This window comes from Epinephelus fuscoguttatus, linkage group LG21 (assembly GCF_011397635.1).
Source record: "Epinephelus fuscoguttatus linkage group LG21, E.fuscoguttatus.final_Chr_v1".
NCBI classification, from domain to species: domain Eukaryota; kingdom Metazoa; phylum Chordata; class Actinopteri; order Perciformes; family Serranidae; genus Epinephelus; species Epinephelus fuscoguttatus.
In genome coordinates, this window is record NC_064772.1 from 7,483,234 (window position 1) to 7,504,007 (window position 20,774).

General features: G+C 38.7%; 1 protein-coding gene across 1 annotated transcript; it reads left to right on the plus strand.

Moving 5' to 3' along the window:
• The first annotated feature begins 1,557 nt into the window (after positions 1 to 1,557).
• Positions 1,558 to 17,990, plus strand: zgc:112982 (uncharacterized protein LOC503771 homolog). The gene is made up of 11 exons (XM_049565982.1): positions 1,558 to 1,777; positions 3,104 to 3,147; positions 3,326 to 3,997; positions 4,425 to 5,231; positions 9,290 to 9,459; positions 11,162 to 11,282; positions 11,821 to 11,896; positions 12,013 to 12,134; positions 13,880 to 13,985; positions 14,081 to 14,198; positions 17,224 to 17,990. The coding sequence occupies exons 2-11, from the start codon at positions 3,113 to 3,115 to the stop codon at positions 17,235 to 17,237; spliced, it is 2,241 nt and encodes a 746-aa protein (XP_049421939.1). The 5' UTR covers positions 1,558 to 1,777; positions 3,104 to 3,112; the 3' UTR covers positions 17,238 to 17,990.
• The last annotated feature ends 2,784 nt before the right edge of the window (positions 17,991 to 20,774 follow it).

A 20,774-nucleotide genomic window follows, 5' to 3' on the forward strand; every position in this document is an offset into this window, starting at 1 on the left:
AATAATGGCAAACAGACAATTTGGGTTGAGGATATGAAATGAAGAGTACTGTTAAATATTTCAAAGCTGTACAAGATGTTAAATCACTGACATTCATACCAAGTGACTGATGAACTGACAAATGTAGTGTAGGGCTTAATGCAGCCACTTTTATTTATCATTATATCTCACTGTGTGTTGACTTTATGCTGCACTGAAATTAAAACTGACCTGCAAAAGTTGAAGTGAATAATTAATTTTTATTTGAATTTCATGCAAAGCTGTTTTTGCTCCAAAAATATCAGATCGTATATTTACATACATCTACATAACAGAACACAACTTCCTGTCTGGCCTTTCAAGTTTGAAAATAGAACAGAATTTGTGACCTGTTAAATCACCATTAGGACTACTGACAGCTGAAATGACCCAAAGTTGGCCACAAACCGCAATCGTATAATAATTTCAGGCATTTAACTGAAGGTTATTATTATTGATTATTGATCATACTGTACATAAACCACCTCATTTTTTTCTCTTCTCAAACTTTGGACAAGAGAGGTTGTGGATGTGGTATTTTGGTGGTTCCGGACAGCCAGTATTGGGCCTCCAAAAGCTCCCTGAGGTACACCATTGTTAATGTTTGAGACAAAGGTCACAATAAAACCCAGCCTTATTCATTATAAACATTTCCCAGGGAACATACCTGTTTTGGTCAGGATAATGACAGGAAAAGTAATGGTAAGTTAAGATATTAAATTCACAAGTAAAAACTGACGGGTCAAATAGGTTACTCACTATGTCAATGGTGTTAATACTGAACCGAAAAAGACAATTCAGCTAACCAGACAAACCTCTAGTCTAGAGAATAAAAATCTCCTTTTCAAAAGTGTCCTGGTGAAGACAGGCAGCAACATAAATTACAGACAGACAACATAGAACAGAAACACATGATTAAATATGCAACACAAAAGCAAATATAAAATATAAAACACAAGAAATGAAATTACCACAAGGAAAAAAAACCAAAAAGTATGTTGACAAATGTTATTAGTAAACTAAAATAAACAAACCAAGAAAGCAGGGGTAACTACAAACAATAACTAATTGCCCTGACACTGGCATATCGACGATGACATACAAATTGCAACAGTTCTTTGGCACATACTTAGGGAACCAATGAGTGCAACTTTAAATTCCTCTGCAGCATCCTTCTGCAAATCTGGGGTAAGGTGCCATACAAGCATAGAGGGTTGTGCACATTGCAAAGAGAGTGGGAGACATTGAGCTTGGTTTGGGCCCAGCAGCTCATTTTTGACCTGGCGAACATGAGCCAGAACTAACTTTGAGTGCTGATAGTCACTTTTTCAAAATAATTTGAGTCATGTAAAATATTAATAATAAGATGGAAAAAACAGAATAAGAATTGCTTGAAATATTAATATTTTATTTATAGTTACGTAATAAATTCATATAATAGCTTGACAGAAGGCATAGAACAGTGGATTTGCTCAACAATTACTTTTATACTGAAAAGACCTTACCGGAAGCGTTCTACTCAGTTCCTCTTGCGGCGGTTCTATGAATACATCTCTGCATGGGCTGTTAGCGGGTCAACAGCCATTTTCTTACACACTTAATGAAAAACACGACATGTGCAGCTAATTTTGGTTTATATCTGATAGCAAATAGGGTACTAGTCTTATAGAACGTACTGGTATATTTGGGTTTTTTGTTGTACTCGTCGTCGTTTTAGCTAACATTAGCCGCGGTAGCCCGGTGCGTGTCGGGGACGAAGGTAAGACAACTGCGTAACCTTAGCTAGTTGCCAGTTAGCTTTAGCGTTAGCCAGCTAGCAGTTAGCTTTATTTGTTTTTTTGAGATTTTGATCATGTTTTGATGGTTTTTGGAGTATAATATAATATAATCACTAGCATGGCACCACCCATGTCATGGTAAGGACAATCACCCTCTAAACCTAATAGGGCGTGTAGCTAAAGTTAGTTTGTGTGTTCACTAAAGGCATTTGTTAAGCTATGGGTAAGTTGAGTAACAACATTTGTTTGTTAACGAAATTCAAAATTAACGTAATATTTCACATGTCATCGTGAAAGAAGTTGACGCTCATAAATTGTCCTTGTTGTATTATTACCGTGGCTTTGGACATTAAATCTGAGCCACTAGTGCAGATTTAATGTAGTCCAGACCTTGGGATCCGCCCACCCCACTGAGTTGACTTGAAACGATTTGACAGTTCTGTCTGATATCGTACAAGAGTATGTTATTATGTTAGTATATAGCACAACATGGCAAATGTATTTATGTTTCCGCTGTGATAACATTACCTGAAACCAAACTCCTCAAACCTGTCAAGCAATGACTTAAATGCCTCATTGAGTCATTTTTTTTTTATTAAAGGTCACTTAGAAGTACAATTAAAACAACTAATAATAAAATCAAGTCAAGTCAGTTTTATTTATCAAGGGGCTGTGCAATCTATAAAGTATATGACATCCTCTGTCCCTGGACCCTTACATTCCCCCACAAAAAGACCGTTATGGCGAAAAATGAAAAAAAAAAACAACAACAACAAAACAAAAAACTAGCTTTGACCAGTTTTGTAGTGTACCTCTATTTAAACGACGGTGAAAATACTTGGGAAAACTGAAAATACCTTTGTATCTCAGAAAACCAGCCATGGTCTCCTAGCAGTTGTTAAATTATCTTTTCTTTTTGAGCAACTAAAGATTTGTCTCCAGATAACATCATAACTACAGTCTGTTGCGCTGCTGTTCAACTTCAAGTTTTGAGGATTGTTCAGATTCACTTATTAAAACAGGTGTCCTCTATTATTGAAATAAGATATTATTTTAGGCTGAATTTCAACTTCTGAAACTTGGTCCCAGTAGCGGTGACCCTTGGTAGACACTTGTCCCTGTTGACAGAAATTGGACAGTTTTTTTTAACTGTCAGTCACACTCTGTAACATTAAATAAATTGAGCAAATAATTGTCCTCGATAACTAATTAGACAAAGTAATTTAGTAATAATTGCCTGTACTGTGGTAAGTTGTGTTTTGCCTGTAGCTTAAATTTTGAAACTAAAAACTCTACTTTCCCTAAAGGTTGACAAAATGTCAAGACCACGGTCCAGATCACCACGTTACAGGTAATTGCATTACCATTATTTTCATATTTGTTTCCCAGAGGATGTGTGTAACATAAAACTTGATGCTTGATGCTCTGCAGTCAACTTGTTTATGTTTTGTTTTTGTATTAAATTACTATGTGGTTGTTGATTTATTGATATTTCTGGTGACATGAGTTTTTTGAAATGTACTTTTTAGGAGGTTCCCATGGGAGGAACCCGACTTTGATCCTCACAAAGTCATTGCTGAACTGGACGGGAATCCGTCGGACAGGAGCTACCGCCACAGAGAAGATCCTGAAGAACATTGGGACTACTTCAGGGAGGACATGTACCCTGAAGGCCAGAGAAGATCTCCTCCTTTTCCAGATGACCGTCGGTTTAGGCATCAACGTCATCCAAATCAGGAGGAGTTTTACCGTAGGAGGCCATCGCCCCATCATGATGGGATGGGCTTTGATGATGACCGGAGGCTTTCCCCACCACGTGATGGAGAAGGAGAAGTAGAGAAACGCAGAGGAGGCTTCAAAGAACTCTTCCAGCAATTTGAAAACCGGGGGAGGTCGCCACAGTCGCCTCTGAGGTTGAAAAGAGAAAGATTGCCACAGATACCAAGGTCTCACTCAGACCACCAGCAGAGAGAGCCTGGGTTAGGCTGGAGGAGAGAGGAGGAGGGCAGAGGTCGAGGGAGGTTCAGTGACCTCAGTCCCAGTGCAAGGTCAGAAGACCAAAGAGCGGGAGCAGGTAGGGAAAGAGGGAGGAGGAACACACAGGGTCCTGATAGAGACAGGCGAAGAGAGGATTCACATCAAGAGAGGACCCCTCCCTTTAAAAGGCAAAGAAGAGAAATGGATGACACCACTCATCTTGGGTAAATTTTAAGCAAAATGCTTTCCAGCACTGTCGCAAGGAAACGAAGAGTGCAGAGGATTCTCATCTTTCTAATTTTCCTTAGAGCAAATTCCTCACTGTTTGTCATCATGCCTTATTTTCCATAATATAAAATGCTGTCTAACTAATAGTCTGCATGGCTTCAAGTTTTCTTTCTGCGCAACCTTCTGATTCTTAAAAACAATCTGCATGTCTTAGGTTTTACACACTCTAGTTGTTAATGCAAACAGCACTTTAAATGTTGAAGGAGTTACAGTTACATGTTAGGTGGTAATATGTAAATCAGATAAGTGATACCAGACTGTGACATAACCCCAAAGCTAATTTAGAGTATACATTTTAAACCAGATGTGAAGTTGAATAATAAGCATGAATAATTGTTGAATCATCCTCTTATGCTGTCACAGGTACAGGAATGAGGTGGACTTTGGGGAACAGCATTACTCAGTGGACACACCCAGAGATAGGTTTGGAGGAGACTCTCAGGGGAGCCTCCCCCGTGGAGACAATCGGCACTCGGGACCACTTGTCATTGAACATGATCATGGCATCACAAACAGAAGAGAACCTTCACGGCGGGAACAATTTGATGATCACGGAGGTCCTGACCCTGACTTTAATCGACAGAGGAGTCCCCGTCCAATAGGCTCCTCTCAGGAGCGTTTCAGGATGTCGGACAGCAGTTTGGATGATCGGGAAGCTGCAAGAGGACACCATTTTCAAGATAAATGGAGAGACTCCAACTATAACGAAACTAGGCGGAACCCTGTGCCACAAGATAGACCAAACCCTGTGAGATATGGTAATCGAGGTGGTGTCATGAACAACAGGGGGAGGGGTGGTCCTCGTCCAGCGAGAGGGCAGTTTAGTCGCGGGCAGGGTGGAAGGACTGGACCACCCAGGAGTCAACCACGCTTTCAGCAGTCCTCACAGGGATATCAAGATCTTCCACATGACCAGCCCTTCAGGGAAGATTCTTATGAGGATCCCCATGAAAGTGAGCCTGACTGGGTAGAACAAGACCAACCTCAGCAGTGGGAACCTCACAGGCCTGGACGTCTGGACCAGCACTTTCAGAGAGATGACTTGGACCCCAAAATGCCTCGTCAGAGGGAGCGAGGATGGAACTACCAGAAAAACAACAACATGACTGTTGTCTCAGAGGAAACGTTAACCATCAAAGTGGACATGAGCCGACCAGTAAACAAAAACAGGTAGAGTATTTTTTCAATCAGATTATCAAGGGTGAGGGGGAAAGTTCACACTTTTTTCCTGAGCACATGGAAAGTTGCTGAAGGAAGAATCAAGAAATGTGGAAACATGTTGAAAATCCCCTGACAGAACATACATTTTCATGGAACCGGATTCTGTTGCAGTTTGTGCCTCTTCTCGGAATGTGTTCTCCACACATACTGTGAGACAAGCATCTTTCAGATTATTTGTGGACTGACACCAGGAAGAGTCACATGCTGCTTTACTTTTACTGTAGAAGCACAGGAAAAGTTCACACCTGAAGAAATCAAAACCCTGTCGAACAATACATTACTGAAGAGTTTTTGGAGAGTCTTTGGGAAAGTGATGTTACAAACAAGCTGGCATCACTTGCAAATCATTCATGTACAATTCTACACAAATAAGAGGAATCACTCACCAGCTGGAAACTTGTCTGAGAGAATTAACTGGCCAACAGCTCTTGTGTGGCTTTTGTGCTAATGCACTGATGAAATGGAAGGATCTGGTATTCAGTCACAAAGCCAGATACAGGTGAGCACAACTCCTCCAAAAGCAGACCTCTGACTGAATTGAAAACCTGACAAAAAACAATTACTGAGGACCATTTGGACAAATTAAAATATAGGTAACACTGGATAATCTGAATGATGGCTGACAAATGCACACAGTATTGTTGCCTTGAATGAAAGCATCAGCAAGCTGAGAGGCAGATGGAAAAGACGATAAATGAGAGGTGGTTATGGCAGGATTCAGTCAAAGGCCATACACCACAAGGCAGCAGATGTACCCACGTGTTAACCACTGGCCATCCATTGCGTTGTGTTTCAGGACACAGAAGAAGCAAGACTTTAAAATCATACTGGCTGTAGAAAAGGACCATCACACAGTCAATGTGGACTCCTCAGAAGCCAGAAACATGCCTGAACCAGGCGTTGATTCTTTGTTATTATACTTTTCTTTCCTGAAACCTGCTGTGAAAGGACACATCCTGCAAACATTACCTTTTTATAAAAGTATGTTTGAAGGGATGTTGAAGTATGTCATCACTCAGTCAGGTGGTTTCTTGGTTTGTCTTAGACCTCAAGAAAAGGAAAACATTTTTTGGGGTGAAAATGGAGGACATAATTTGTCAAATAACACCGTATATGTGATGATCTCTCCAATGCACGTTTTCTGTTAAACACCCCTGGTTGGTGCCGCACATCTTGCTCCTGGTTGAGCTGATTTCCACAGTCTGTGCTTATAATTCTCTGACTCATTTGAAGAAACTTCAGTTGTGGTCTGTAAAGCTGGATCAGGAAATATAAGCCCAACACTACTGAAACTGAGGGAAGAAATGTCTGTTTCCTGAAAAATGTCACTTTGAAGTCAAACGGCGCTAACAAAAGTCAAAGAAAGATTGAAAGATGTCCATGTTTTGGCAATTAAGCAACGTCACTGCATTGTAATGGAGGAATATCACTTGAGCACACCAGAAAAAGGAATCAGTTGCTAAAGGAAAAGCGCTCTGCAATGAAGATTTTAAAGTGTCTGGAATATTTAAACAGGATAAATCAAGATATTTGACAGGAAGATGAATGTCTTTGAGCTTGACAGAAGCTGTTGGTCCACATGCCAGATCTGATGTTTGAAAATAAGAAGAACCTGCATATATTTATCGGTGGAGGATGTGGAGACAAACACACCGACTATGGTCAAAAAATGTTCTTGCTTGATTTGCCAAGGTGTGGATAAGAAGGGGAGTATATGGAGCAGATCAGCTACTGCTTTAATTGGCCAAATACTGAGACATATTTGAAGAATGGCAGTATCTATTTAATCGGAAACTAATTTAGGGAAGAGGATTCAAAGCATGTCCACAGCGTGAATGCACGTTCAAGTTCAGACTAACATGAACAATTAAGGAGTCTTGTTTTTGTCCAACTTGATACAGTAACTATTGGATGAATAAAAAAAGAAATCACCTGCATCTGATTTCATTGAACAGCAGGAGCTGTGCATCTCAGTTACTTGTGAAAATAGCTGGTAAAGAAGGCCATTGAAAAGAAGAAATTGAAGCCATGAACATAAACAATGCTTTTGAAAGGAAAAATCAAAACACAGAACATAAACATTTTCCATACAGAAGCCATGAACATTATCATAATAATGATGAATGGATATGGATTCGATGTATGGACTGCAGCCGTGTTACTGCCATCAAAATGACGTGAAAACGAGAAATATCCAAGTGGTTAAAAGAAGAAATTGAACCTCAGACTATCAATGCTGGGAAATTGATGAATTGGAGCACATCTGTGCTGTTAAAAGGAAGAATGAAATTTTAGCCTTGAAGATAAATATCAGTGTTTAGAGGGCAGAAATTAGAGCATCATTAGTGATGGGAAAATCAGAAATGGACAATCACGTACATAGATATAATCAACATATCTGGAAAATGGAGGAAGTTGAAGTGTCATTGATACTGTGAAGCCATTAATGTGAAGATCTTAATCTGAAAGAAGGACAACTTCAAGAATTGAAAGGAAAAAAATGAAGCCGTCAGTGTTCACATCATCAAACTGAAAAGAATTGATATCGTAATCATGAATATACATATTTATTCTGATCAATGGAGGAAAAAAGTGTCATCATTGCTGTCAAAAGGAGAAATTTACAGTATGAACAGCATCCTAGATCATGCTCATAAAAGAAATCAAGAGCAAGTGGCCTCAAAAGCTGAAAGTGGATCAGTCAAATCCTGGAGGAACAAGAGCACAAGGAGTCATTGCTGATCAAGATTGTACAAGATGGCTGATAAAAATGTTAGCAGCATTCAAGTAAGGAGTTGGACAACATGACTGGAGTCCACCACCCAATGTAGTGGTTGTAAGATGTCTGAAGAAAGAAGTGTGAACTTTCACCCAGCCTTTAACTCACCTGTCTGATAAAAAGAGAGAGGGAATCCTGGTCTCCTCCAGCTCTCACTTTAAAGTGGAAATAGACAAGTTTTTTGTGCTTAAGCTGATCATTATAAAGTAAATGTTGGGTGCAAAATGAAATGGCTAAATAATAATGACAGCATCGGCTTTAGATTGGTTACCTCACCTTCACTGTGTGCAGTGTAAATTTTCAGGAGACTGGGTGCTGTCTCCTGAAAATGAAGGCTCACTCTACAGCATAAAGGAAGGGCCTCAGCCACTGTGCAACCAAAACGTTAAAAGGCTAGAGCTTATGTTTTCCTCAGTAGCTATCCCCAGTTACCTAAGAGAATCAGTGTAAGCTCTTTGCAGTTACTATCCCCAGTAGCACAAATGGCAAAGTATGTGTGAAAATTGGGAGTGTCTAGGCTCTATGGAGAACGGAAGACAGTTCGATTTGTCTTTGTGACAGTGATGCCAACAATAATACCTCTTGGAAACTCTAGCGGAGGATTAAATTTCTGTTTCCACTTTACGCCTTTATAAAACTCTATAAACAAGATATGAACTTGTATGATTCCGTGCATTTAAAGGGTGAACATCCCCCTCTTTAATTCAACATATAGGATGTAGGTATTGTAAGCATTTGTGAAATCGTCAAAGGTAAGTTTGTTGGGTAAGGTAAAGATGTTGCTTTATTTATTCTTTTTTTAGTGATGTGATAGGGAAAGAGATCTTTTTTCAATCAAGTTCATATTGGTAAAATATACAAATATATGCTCACACTGAGTATATTAATATTCTGTCTTTCAGGACAAAACCATTTTTCTGCTGGCCACAGTAATTAGTGGCATTGAGACTTTCAAAGAAGTAGTTAAGCCATTGTCAGTTAACCATGATGTTTATATGTCCAGACAAAACAAATCAAGTAGCATAACTGTCAGCCCTCTCACAATACTGAAAATAGGCAGAAACTGTAAAATTACTTCGGGGTCTGCAGTGTTCTCCCACTGTTGAAAATAGAATTGTGAGTTTCAAGTAAATTAAACTTATTTTCTCTGTACGTATTTAGAGCTTATCTTGATGGGAGCAAGTTTTACACCTCGACTGGGTTTCATTCTTCTTTCTCTCCTGTGCAGCTCCCTGTGTTACTCCTCAGACAGGCAGCTCTCTTTAGACCTGGTCAATGTGGGTCGCCAGCGTCTGGACTTCCTGCCCATGCTGGAGCACTCTGGGACATACCGGGAGAGCGCCATGCACACTGGGACTTTTGCCCAGGAAATCATCACACTGGTGCACCATGTCAAAGGTCAGTGCAGCATGCATAATGTTTTGCTGGGGGAAAAAAACAGTATATATAACTATGTTGAAAATTAGGTGTACTAAATGTGATTGAGTTGTAAAAAATAAATATTCAAGCAGATGCAGGTAAGCATATTGTTTAGCACAAACAGGCTGTTTGAGGACAAATAATGTGTAATTTGTGTTAAGATATCTAAAAGTAAAGCACTAGAATTTAAAAATTTCAGTACCACAAACAGGCACAAACCAGAATATGATCTCCATTTGTATTGGAGACCTCCCACAAAAGTTGTACCAGTCACCAAATTTAATGCCAGGGTGATCGTCGCTTAGGAGGTAAAGCGGGTTGTCCACTAATCAAAAGATCGGCAGTTCGATCCACAGCTCCTCCTGTCTTCATGTGGAAGTATACTGAGCCCCAACCTGCCCCTAATGGCTGTTCCTCCAGTGTGTGAGTGGGTTTAAACTAAGTAGCAGGTGGCACCTTGTACAGTATCCTCAGCCACCAGTGTGTGAATGTGTGTGTGAATGGGTGAATGTAAGTGGCACATAAGTGGTTGGAAGACTAGAAATCATTTACCATTGTTTATAGAGTTTCTATCCAAGTGACATCGCAGTCTAGTTCAAGAAAAGAGCAACACTAGCTTAAACATCAAACTTTCCTGAGGTCAGGTGGAAGCTGCGGAATCAGCAGTTTACTGTGTTGGAAAATCTCAAAAGATTTTATGGTTTCCCCAATCAAAAGTTCCAATCAAAAAAAAGATTCTTGGAGGCAAATATGAAGCTTCACAATCTTTATTACAGTAACAAAGATCTGATGCGGGATAAGATGCAAAGTTATCTCTCCCGGTGGGTTGGTTTTTAGTCACTTATTTAGATTTTGTTGAGCACCCCCCTTCCTTCCTTTCTGGTCCACAGTCCCACCTTCATCAAGCACCCTATTCTCCAGTTCCCTTCTGGAGGATCCTGCTATCATCTTCTCCCCTAAGGGGATCAAGTTACTGTTTCAACTATTCAGATGGTCTCTGCTTACAAACATCTCCTAATAAGGTTGCAGCACTTAACTTTACCCAGCCTGTTCCTGATTCAGCCAGGCTGAGTACTGACCATCACAATGCAAGAAGTCCACTCAGGAATGCAACACGTGAACATCTTGGCAGTCATTCAGCAATGTGTATTAATCAGTCACCTGTAACAGCTTTGCTTGTCCAAAGAAAGGCAACTCTCTGTATGCAATATGAACTTAATATAGGATGTGCCTGCATGTACTCTGTTGCACAAAAACAGTCTAAAAGGAAGCTTTGCAGATCCCTGATTACACATGCTATATCTAATCTACAGCCACACAATTACAGTCTTGAGTTTACAGGCATATTACACTATCAAAGATCTATATATGATGTGGCTTTACAGTTGATTACAGGTCTTATATTGGTTTCTACTACAACTGCAGCAGCAAAATCAGTTCGAAAATGATAGATTTTATATGTATGATCAGTATATAATTTGATGGCCACAGTTGGTAAGTGCTATCAACCTGTGTCATAATGTGCAAAACGTCCTGATAAAGTGTTCCACTGCTTTACAAAATGATTTTTTCTTTTGCCAAGTATATAAAGAGAAACTCCAGGACCCTGATTGGATTGTCTTTATACCACAAATACTGGACATATTTAGATTGTTAAAGTGTTTCTTGTCTGCATTCACAGAGCAGTATTTCAGAGATGGTGGGGTCACCCTGAATGAGCGATTCTCATCGCCCCAAAAAGGCGGCTACCTTGAAGAGGAGACAGAGGAGCTGACGTTGGATGAGAGGTTCAGTTCGAACCGGTATGTTGCAGGGTGATTTACGGGTTTTATTGTTTTTGGTGATCAAAGTATTTATAATGGTGGTGCATGTTCACATCCTGTAATCATAATCCCGTCAAGACAAACTTGAGTATGTGTGATCAACTAGGTAAACAACAGCAAAAAAAATAAGTTCATAACAATATTAACAAGTTAATATATTAACAAGTTAATATTGTGCACTAAAAGGTGTAGGAGTAACTTAGTGAGTAGATGTTTGTCAAAGAAAGATAAGTGTCTTTCTGCCTGAGATCCTCCTGTAGATTTCCTGTGGTTGTGCTTTTATAGTCAGGGCCTCTTTGAGTAATGTAACTCCTAGATTTAATTCTACAGGACGGATGTGTCTTATCCATTTTCTTAATTTTTATTTCTTTTAACATACTTTATATTTTTCTACTTAAATTTTACTATTTACTGGATATTATTGTTTCTAGTTTTTAAATGTTTCATTTTTGTTTTAAAAGGTGCTGAATCAGTAAAGATAATGTTTATTTTCCTCGCTGGCTTTCTTTTTCTACAGAGGCTTCAGTTTAAACATGAACTCGCTGCTTGATGAAGACGATGAGCCTCTGTTCACCAGACTGGGACCCTTGCAGGTAAATAAACCTCCCTTTGTTTAACACTTGGCAACCTGTGGAGACTGTTGACAGCAGTTGCTGTTATCTAGTTAAAAAAACATCTTCATGGATGATTTTCAATGATGTGACAACAGCCGGTTCGAGGCCCAGGGGATCTGAGGCACGACCTGGAGAGGAGGAGACAGGAGAGGCTGGAGGGAGTTAAAGTCACAATATCAGGGAACAGCATGTCAAAACGCCCCCTGCGTCCAGTCAGGTGAGATTAAACTCCTTATTGCTGTTTATTAGATATAACCATTGTGGTAGTAAACATTTTAAGTGAGTTGAAGGAGGAAAGACTTAAACAAAAGCACAGTGCATGAAGACAGTAACATTATGAATGCAAGACTTTGACTTGTGATGGAGTACAGTTACATTGTATTATTTTACTTATTATATCATTTAATTTGCACACACATAAACCTACATAAAATCCAAGTAGTAAAAAAGAAAAAATAAGAAATGTCTGTCTGTTCCATGTTTTTCTCCTCACTGACTTGGTCAATCCATGTGAAATTTGGCACAGTGGTAGAGGGTCATGGGAGGATGCTAATGAAGCAATATTACATCAATTGGCCAAAGGGGGGCGCTATAGCAACAGATTGAAATGTCAAACTTTGAATGGGCATATCTCATGCCCCGTATGTCGTAGACACATGAAACTTTGCACAGAGATGCCTCTCCTCATGAGGAACACATTTGCCTCAAGAACCCATAATTTCCACTTGCGCCCCACTTTTAAGTCAAAACAACATATAAACACTTTAATTATCTGCCTTTCAACGTGCTGCCTCAACTACTAATGTACAGTTTTAGCCCACTAACTATCCCACTATTGGCAATGGTACTACTGTACTTTCAATGAAGCAATCGTACTATCAAATTCACAAACACTCTGTCTGAGTACATTGCTCTTCTTAATGGGTTCAGTTGACTATTTAATCTGCAATTTCCTATGACCTGTATCCCAAACACACACCATGTGCAACTGTACGTGGGCAACTATGCACTCAGTGGGTATGGACTAGTATAAATGAATTTGGGAATTGAATTTAAAGAAATTGCTAAACAATGACGGTAGGGGAAAAGGTAAGAATAATATTTATATATAAACACATCTATCTGATGAATATTTATATCACATACTGAAAGAAGGTTCACTTTCCTGAAGAGTGGAACAGTGGTCTCATTGAAATTGGAGAAAGTTGCCAATCTTAAAAAATCTTTTTTTGCAGCAAATAAAGTTTATGCAGATTTGAGGGCTATGTTACAATGTTACCATAAATCAAACAGGGACAAGAAACATTTACAAAACTTGTAATGTGCTGATGATCCCCAGTGACTTCACAATTTTGTTACAAATAAAATTGATATGTGTTTTCCAATTTAATTTTTGGTCAACTAAAATGTCTAGAAAACAAGTGTTAGAAACTTGAAAAATTAGAAATATATCAAATTTTATTTATATATCAAATTTGATTTTTTTTTTTTTTTTTTTAAACATTTAATGAGAGCTGATTGAGTTGAAACCGTCTTGCAGCTCTCACCATTTCTTCATATGTGTTATTTATTAGAGTGTGTAGGTCAGTGTATGATCAGATCATGTTGGTATCATCAGCAAACAAAATGGGAAAGGAAAAAGATCAGAGTACTTCTTTCACTACTGAATTTCATTACCTGCATGCTTATACATTCATGCTACTGTAAGTAAGTAATGTTTGTTTGTTTTTTCATTTAGGGCTTTTTAAACTATGACAAAATGTCAATTAATCAAGCAATCTTTTTGTCCCCAAATGGTGATTAGTTGCACAGCAGTGAAAAAGAAACAAGGGATAAAAACAGCTCACAAACAAATGATATAAACACAAAGTAGAAATAAAACAGGTCAGTAAAATGTGTGGTTCATTCACTAAAAACTTACTGACTTAAATCTTCTGTAAATTGTGCTCATGTTTCTGTCAGCGAGCTGGGTTTAGAGTACAGTGACAAGGACGAAATGTCTCGGATGGAAGATGAAGGATTCTCCAACTGGCCAGAGGAGCAAGGCAGGAGGCGAGAAGGCAACATGGTGAGAGTCAGAGAGATCTGTGACTTTTCTGCCATGTGATTCATCTGATTCAGACTGCATGTAAATTAATCTTAAACTTTTCTCTCTTTCTTTAGGGACCAAGGAGAGGAGGAGCTCCCTTCAGGCCGAACACTGCCTCCCAACGTAGGAACAATCGCCCTGTCAATCGGCTTGGACCGATGAGGCGACCGAACAACCGCAACAACCCTGCAGGTAACTCAACACCCCTTTCAGCCCATTGTTTATCTGTCTGAACCTTTATTGTCCTGGTTCACTGTCACCACTTTCTTGGCCTCATCTTCGGAGAAAGAGCTGTAAAAAGCCACCATGCACCACCTGCTCAGCAGCAAACAGCAGTCAGACACAGTTAGAGACTAGCCAATGAACATAGTGGAGCATTTATCTGCTAAAGAGACAGATGTTTCCCTCAGGAGTTGGCAAAGACCAAAAACAGAGCTAAAAGAGAGAATACTGGACTAACATTCATCGGGTGGACAAAGACTCTTAATGAATCATCAACTGCTGGATGCCACTGTTTCCTTACATGTTCAACATATAAATTTAAAAGGTGATGCTGCGTCAGTGTTCACCGCCTGTTTCTTGCTCCAAGTGAACCCCAAGTGGTTAAAGGAAAAATGTGAAATACAAAAAAAAGATGTGTATTCTGTACTGATGTAATGAGGAACATTGCAAAGGAAAAGGTCTAATCTAAGAATCTAAACTGCATTAACTTTATGCATCCGCATCGCTGCAAAGGAACCACGACATACAGTGTATTTTGTCATCTGCTCCTGTCCCGAGGGCAAGGAAACACTGATATACATGCTCCTGTATGACCAATAAACATGGCAGCAAGCTCATCGTATGTGTTATAATAATAATTTTTAATTTACAGCCTGCTCCTAGTAATCAAATCGGACAACAGAAATTTGTCAAACTATAACATGATAATAATGATAACATTGCACTATCAACTGTTAAACTGAAATTTAAAAAGATCCACAGTGGGAGGGTTTCGCTGAAACCAGGATTTGATAAACAATATTATCTAATCATCGCCCAGCTCTAGTCGTTCTCAGTTTGTTAATAATTTAAGGCTGGCAGCACAAAGCTTGCAGAAATCATCAGGGCCCGTATTCACAAAGAATCCTAAGACTAAGAGTAGCTCTTAGTCACGTCATTCTAAGAAAAATCTTAGAATTTTCCCTTGGTAAGATAAAAGTTATTCACAAAGCATCTTAGGCCTTAAGAGAGCTCCTAAGGTGAAAAACTGTTAAGAGGAGGGAGGAGGACTTTTAAGAAGGCTAACAGTGTCTTAAACAGAGAAGATGGCGGAAAGACAGAGAGGAAGGAGAGATATTCTCCAACGACAGTGATTTAATAAGAAGCTACCGGCTTGATCGTGCAGGGATAATGTTTGTGGTTGACCTCATCAGGGATGAGCTTACTTTTCCCACCCAGCGTAGTAACGCAATAACGCCCGCTTTGGATTGCAGCACGTACCAGCGCTTCTCACACTCATCGCTTGTGCGTAAAAGGAGAGGGAGCATTGATTTGTCGGGCAGTGCGCTCCCAAGTCTGCCTCTTCTCTTGTGCTGTGATCCCGGGACCGAATTTCTCTCTTAAAACTCTGTTGTTCTCCTCCACGAGCTGTGCCAACAGCAGGCACTGTTCTTCTGTCCAGTTCAGCTTTCTCATTCTTTTTTTCTCCATTTCATTCGTTGTTTTGGTCATTCTGCCAAATCAAACCGCTTTTTACAAGCAATCACAGAAACTGCTGACAGCTGAGTCTGCGTCCACCATTAATATCAAATAGATTAAGTAGTAAAATTACCAGCATGGCGAGTAAACATAACAATAAGCAAATCAATATGATAATTGGCATGTGAATGAGGTACGTTCAAACATTTTGAAGCTGTGTAACAATTTAATTTTGCTGAGTTTCATCATCATGATATAAAATTATTTTCACGATTACACATTTCTTAATACAGTCTAAGTTCTATGATCGGTTCATTTCACTGTCCATTCATTACTAGGAGCGCTTTTTTTTTTTTGTAACAACCAATCACAGCTTTTAGAAGACTGCGTCATACCTAGCAACGGGGTCAACCACACCTCCTCACTAAGATAAAAGTTTCTGTCCCCTCCTTGCTCAGAGTTGCTCTCAGAAACTTCCTGAATCACTCTGAAGCTAAGATTCCTTGCTAGGAATTTTTAGGCTGAGTTATGAGCTCTCTGAGAGGACTCTGAGAATCTTTGTGAATACGGGCCCAGTATTTTATTTAGCCACAACCCAAACTAGTGATACTCTGATTGGCAGCTCAGTCCTATGGAATGCCATTCAAGTCAATATAATAAATAAATATGCCTGTGAAATAAAGAAAATGGCTGTGAAGTAAATCCTGAAACAAAACAAAAAATAGATAGTAAATATTTAAATAAATGTAAATATTGAAATATAAATGAGTGTGTGTGGTCAGTAAATAAATAAATGGGGTTTTATTTTAAAACAGGATTTTTTTCAGAAGAACCTTAAATTTACCTCAGGGGACTTTAATTTCATAGTTCCACATTTATTTATTTATGTACATTTTTTTCATAATTTCACATTTATTTTGGGGTACTTCTAATTCCACATTTATTTATTTTGGGGGACATTCAGTTATTTGTTTATTTAATTCAGGGGACTCACATTTATTTCTTGAGGGGACTTTTATATGATATAATTATAATGCCACATTTATTATTTCAAGGAACGTTTCTTTCATAATTCACATTTTTTAAAATTTATTTTAAAACCCCATTTATTTATTTCATAGGCATATTTATTCACTTGTGCATTTATTTATTTAATAGTGACTTTAAAGGTATTCCAGTCCCACCCTGCATGCAGCTACTATCTCAGGCTCAGTGTGACACATTTAGTCAGGTTTATTCTGTGTTGAACTCTTTTCGCTCCCGTTGTGTAACAGACTCTTTACTCTGGCAGCTTTGCGTACAGGTTGGTTTGGTAGCGGAATATTCCCCTTGACTTTTGACCTGCTGACACGTTACTGTTTTAAGGAGTGTTTCCCCGCCGATCAGCTTCTAATCATACCTGAGCTGGTCCAAATCCCATCTTCTCACCTCCTCTTTCTCCATTCACACCAGTCCAATCCTCTTTTATTATTTCTGCCTGTGACCTGAATTTCTCTGACCTCCCCTCTGTCTCTCTCTTTGTGTTTTACATTTGTAGGTCCTAACTGGTGATTGGACACTGGAAAGTATCCTGTTTTGGATGCTGCTCATTTGTTGATGACTTTTAAAAGTGTTTGTCAAAACCTGCCATCTAAAAGGATTTTGTCTTCTTCCCTGGCTGAATTGTTTTGATTTTTATCAGCAGCACAATGTTGTTGTTCTAACTGTGAAGAAATCTCTGCTGTGTCAGTGTTCACCAGCGGGGAGCAGCAGACTAACTGATAAGTTTGATTAAGCTGAAAGACGATTCACATTCTAAAACTTCTGTACACACCTGCTCTGTCCTTCTGTCCATCTTTCTTTGTGTCTGTCTGTCTGTTGTTTTTTTTGCTGTCTATATTTTCACATTTGACACTTTCCCATGTAGACGATGTGGATGATTTCTATTTTTTAAATGAAATGGTCGTCGTCTATTAGGATGATGTGTTGGTTTAAAATGTTGACAGCTGTATCGTTGCAGATCTCGCTGAAGCACAAGGTGACATTAATAAAATACACGATGCTCACGTGAAGTTAAAGGACTTTAAAATGACTGTGATTTCCTGCCGTCAGAACATTATCACATCCTTCTGCCCAGTTATCAGTGAAGTACACATCTCTCGTGACGATCTAACTGCTTGTTGATAAATTAGTTCTGTTGTTAATGTTATGTTTCTCCTCTGTCTCAGTTTCATCACATCTGTACACATTATAATTATGTAACACCAGCCTCACTGTCAGTGACATGTGGCAGTGTCCATAATAAAGAAAACATTTGACATCTTTATTTTGTCTGATTGTCATTGTGGCATTTCAAAGTCAAATGCTTATCTTATAGGGAGGTAAACTGGTTTTGCAGAAACATAAATACATAAAGCTTACTTACCGTGTCACTTATCAAAAAAAAATTACTTTGCAACAAACAGTGACAGTAAATAAGCCTTTTTCACAGACATTTTGACACAGGTATCACTTATAACATGAACCTGAAATGTTATTATTTCTTTTCTACCTATGCTTTCTCTACTGTCATTTGAGAAAAAGGCCTTTTGTGAAGAATGTGACAGTCTCAAATGCTTTATTTTGATCCATGTACACATGATGGAGTGACTGAAAGAAGTGTAAGGATGACTGTGAGGCTCATCTTGGAGAAACCAATGCAAATATTCCATCATGATCTACTGTTGTAGTTTAAATTTCACAATTTGAAGTGTCATTTGGAGCAGTGTCTTTCTTGTATTTGTCTAATTGTATCAGGTTCTTTTTTCAATCTAAGGGAAATACAGAAACACAAATTTTCCTCTTACCTGTACTGCTATTTATCAGTCTAGATTGTTGCAGTGTGAGTTGCAGAGTGCTGGAGATGTCTGCCTTCTCTCCAGTAAATGGAGATGGCATCCAGCTTGTGATGCTCAAAGTGCCAAAAAATACATTTGAAAAATTTAACAGCAATGTCACTCTTCTGAAAACCTTAAACAGTTACTCCTCAATCCTTGTGAGCAGTTTCATGTAGGAACTATGTTCTTTGTATTGAACTACAGCTGCCAAATATATCACTATGCAGAAGGATGTGTGCATCTACTGCTAGCACCACTGAGCTATAGCTAACATTACAGCTCAGCTGAGGAGGACGCCATCAATGTTTATACCTTGCGCTGTCATGATCACAAGCCTCTCGTCCATGAGCAGATGCACGTTTCCTTCTGCGCAGTGATGCAGTTCATGATTATTATATGATTATTATTATATCTCCTATTATACTGGAGAGAAGGCAGACATCTCTAACACTCTGCAACTCACACCAAAACAATCTAGACTGATAAACAGCACAACAGGTAAGAAGAGACATTCGCATTTTTAATTTTGGGGTGAATTGTCCTTTTAAAACACAATTTGGAGATAAAACATTTTTCTGAACCACCAAGAAATCTAAAATCTATATCTTTTGAAACCCATTTTGCTGTATATTTAAGTTTAATTGACCTTTAGCCGTTTGTTTAGCATACCCAAGGATGTTTTAGCATTAAACGTTTATATAACATCATGATAACAACTAAAAGTGTCACTGTGACATCTGAGCTAACAGTGTCCTCTGATGAAGGCCACATGATATGGCTGAAAGCCCTGGAAAAACCTTATTAGTGAGTGTTGTGATGAGATTGTTTTGTCATTTGTAAGATCAAAAATGTGTTTTCAAGCATAAGAATTAACCCCATACCAGGAGTCAGTTTTTCTGTAGAGCTTGTAGCAACTGCAAAATTAGAACAAATACCATAAAACAGATTCTGTTTGATTAATGGGTGTGAATATTTGTTAACATTTGTGTGACGAGTAAATGTTTTTCACTCTTAGTAAACGTCTGAGTGTTTTATGTATAGTATGTGAAATATGTAGCTGACGTCGCCTTACAAACACCTGAAAAATGTTTCATTCTCAGGGCCTGCAGTTAAATCCTGCTTTTCCACCTGTAGGCATCCGAAAACAGCTGCACACGCTCAAACTTTGAGTTCAGTTTACACCAGAGACCTCAAAAAATACACATTACTGTCAAGTGAATATTTATTTCAATCCACGGGTGAAAATACATCATAAAAAAAGACAACAGTTTAGGCTTTCAACACTGAGACACATTTTTCATGAGTTACACATCTTTGTATTGGCTGCTCAGTTACAATTAATATTCACAACATGAAACATTTACTGACACTCAAGTCCCTAACATGCTCTTTAAACATCTAAAAGATCAATTAAAGTAAGTCCCCAAATTCACAAGCTACAAACATTTCCTCATAGCTACCTTTGTTTTCAGAATAAAACACAATTAACAGCTTCTCACAGTAATACAGCACAACTATAGTACAACAGCTTATGATTGGTTTTGTTTTGCTGTGGACAAATGTCATAGCAGCGTCACTGTTAAAGCAGCAGCTCTCAGCCCCACTGAGTGATTACTTGTCTTTAAACTGGTCTCATAAAGTATTTAAATTATATTTGCAGCATGAAAACAGGAAGAGGGTTGAGAATTGTTGGTTAGAAGGCACACAGAGGAAATAAACTGCATTTTCATTTGCTTTTGTAACTGCACTGAAACTGATCAAAAGTAGGAAATCTAAAGATTTCACATCCCTTTTGTAGGACGAACGGCAAACCTCAAATGTGCAAAAGTTTTCCAGTCTTGAAAAATCAAGAATAACAGTTTATCTTAATACATTTTAACATTACGTAATGGGGATCCAGTTTTTTCTGGTAAATAAGAATTTATTTTAACAGGTATTTTTTTAGGGAAAAACTTACCAAAAAAATGAGATTGCCCTTAAAGTCTAAAGGCCCTGACACACCAATCAGGGGTCAGCTGTTGGTCAATGTCAGGTCATCTGTGAACGTTTCTCCCCCTAGTTTTTGTGGTGTGTCCAACATCGTTGGCACTAGTCGACCCTTACTGGCTGTGTTTCAGCCAGTTCAGCGTGTTGAACCTGCATCGGATCTGACAGAGTATGTTAGTGAATGAAATTCTGACTGACAGTTCAGCTCAGTGCACGTGAAGAGAAATGCAAGTGAGGAAAGTAAACA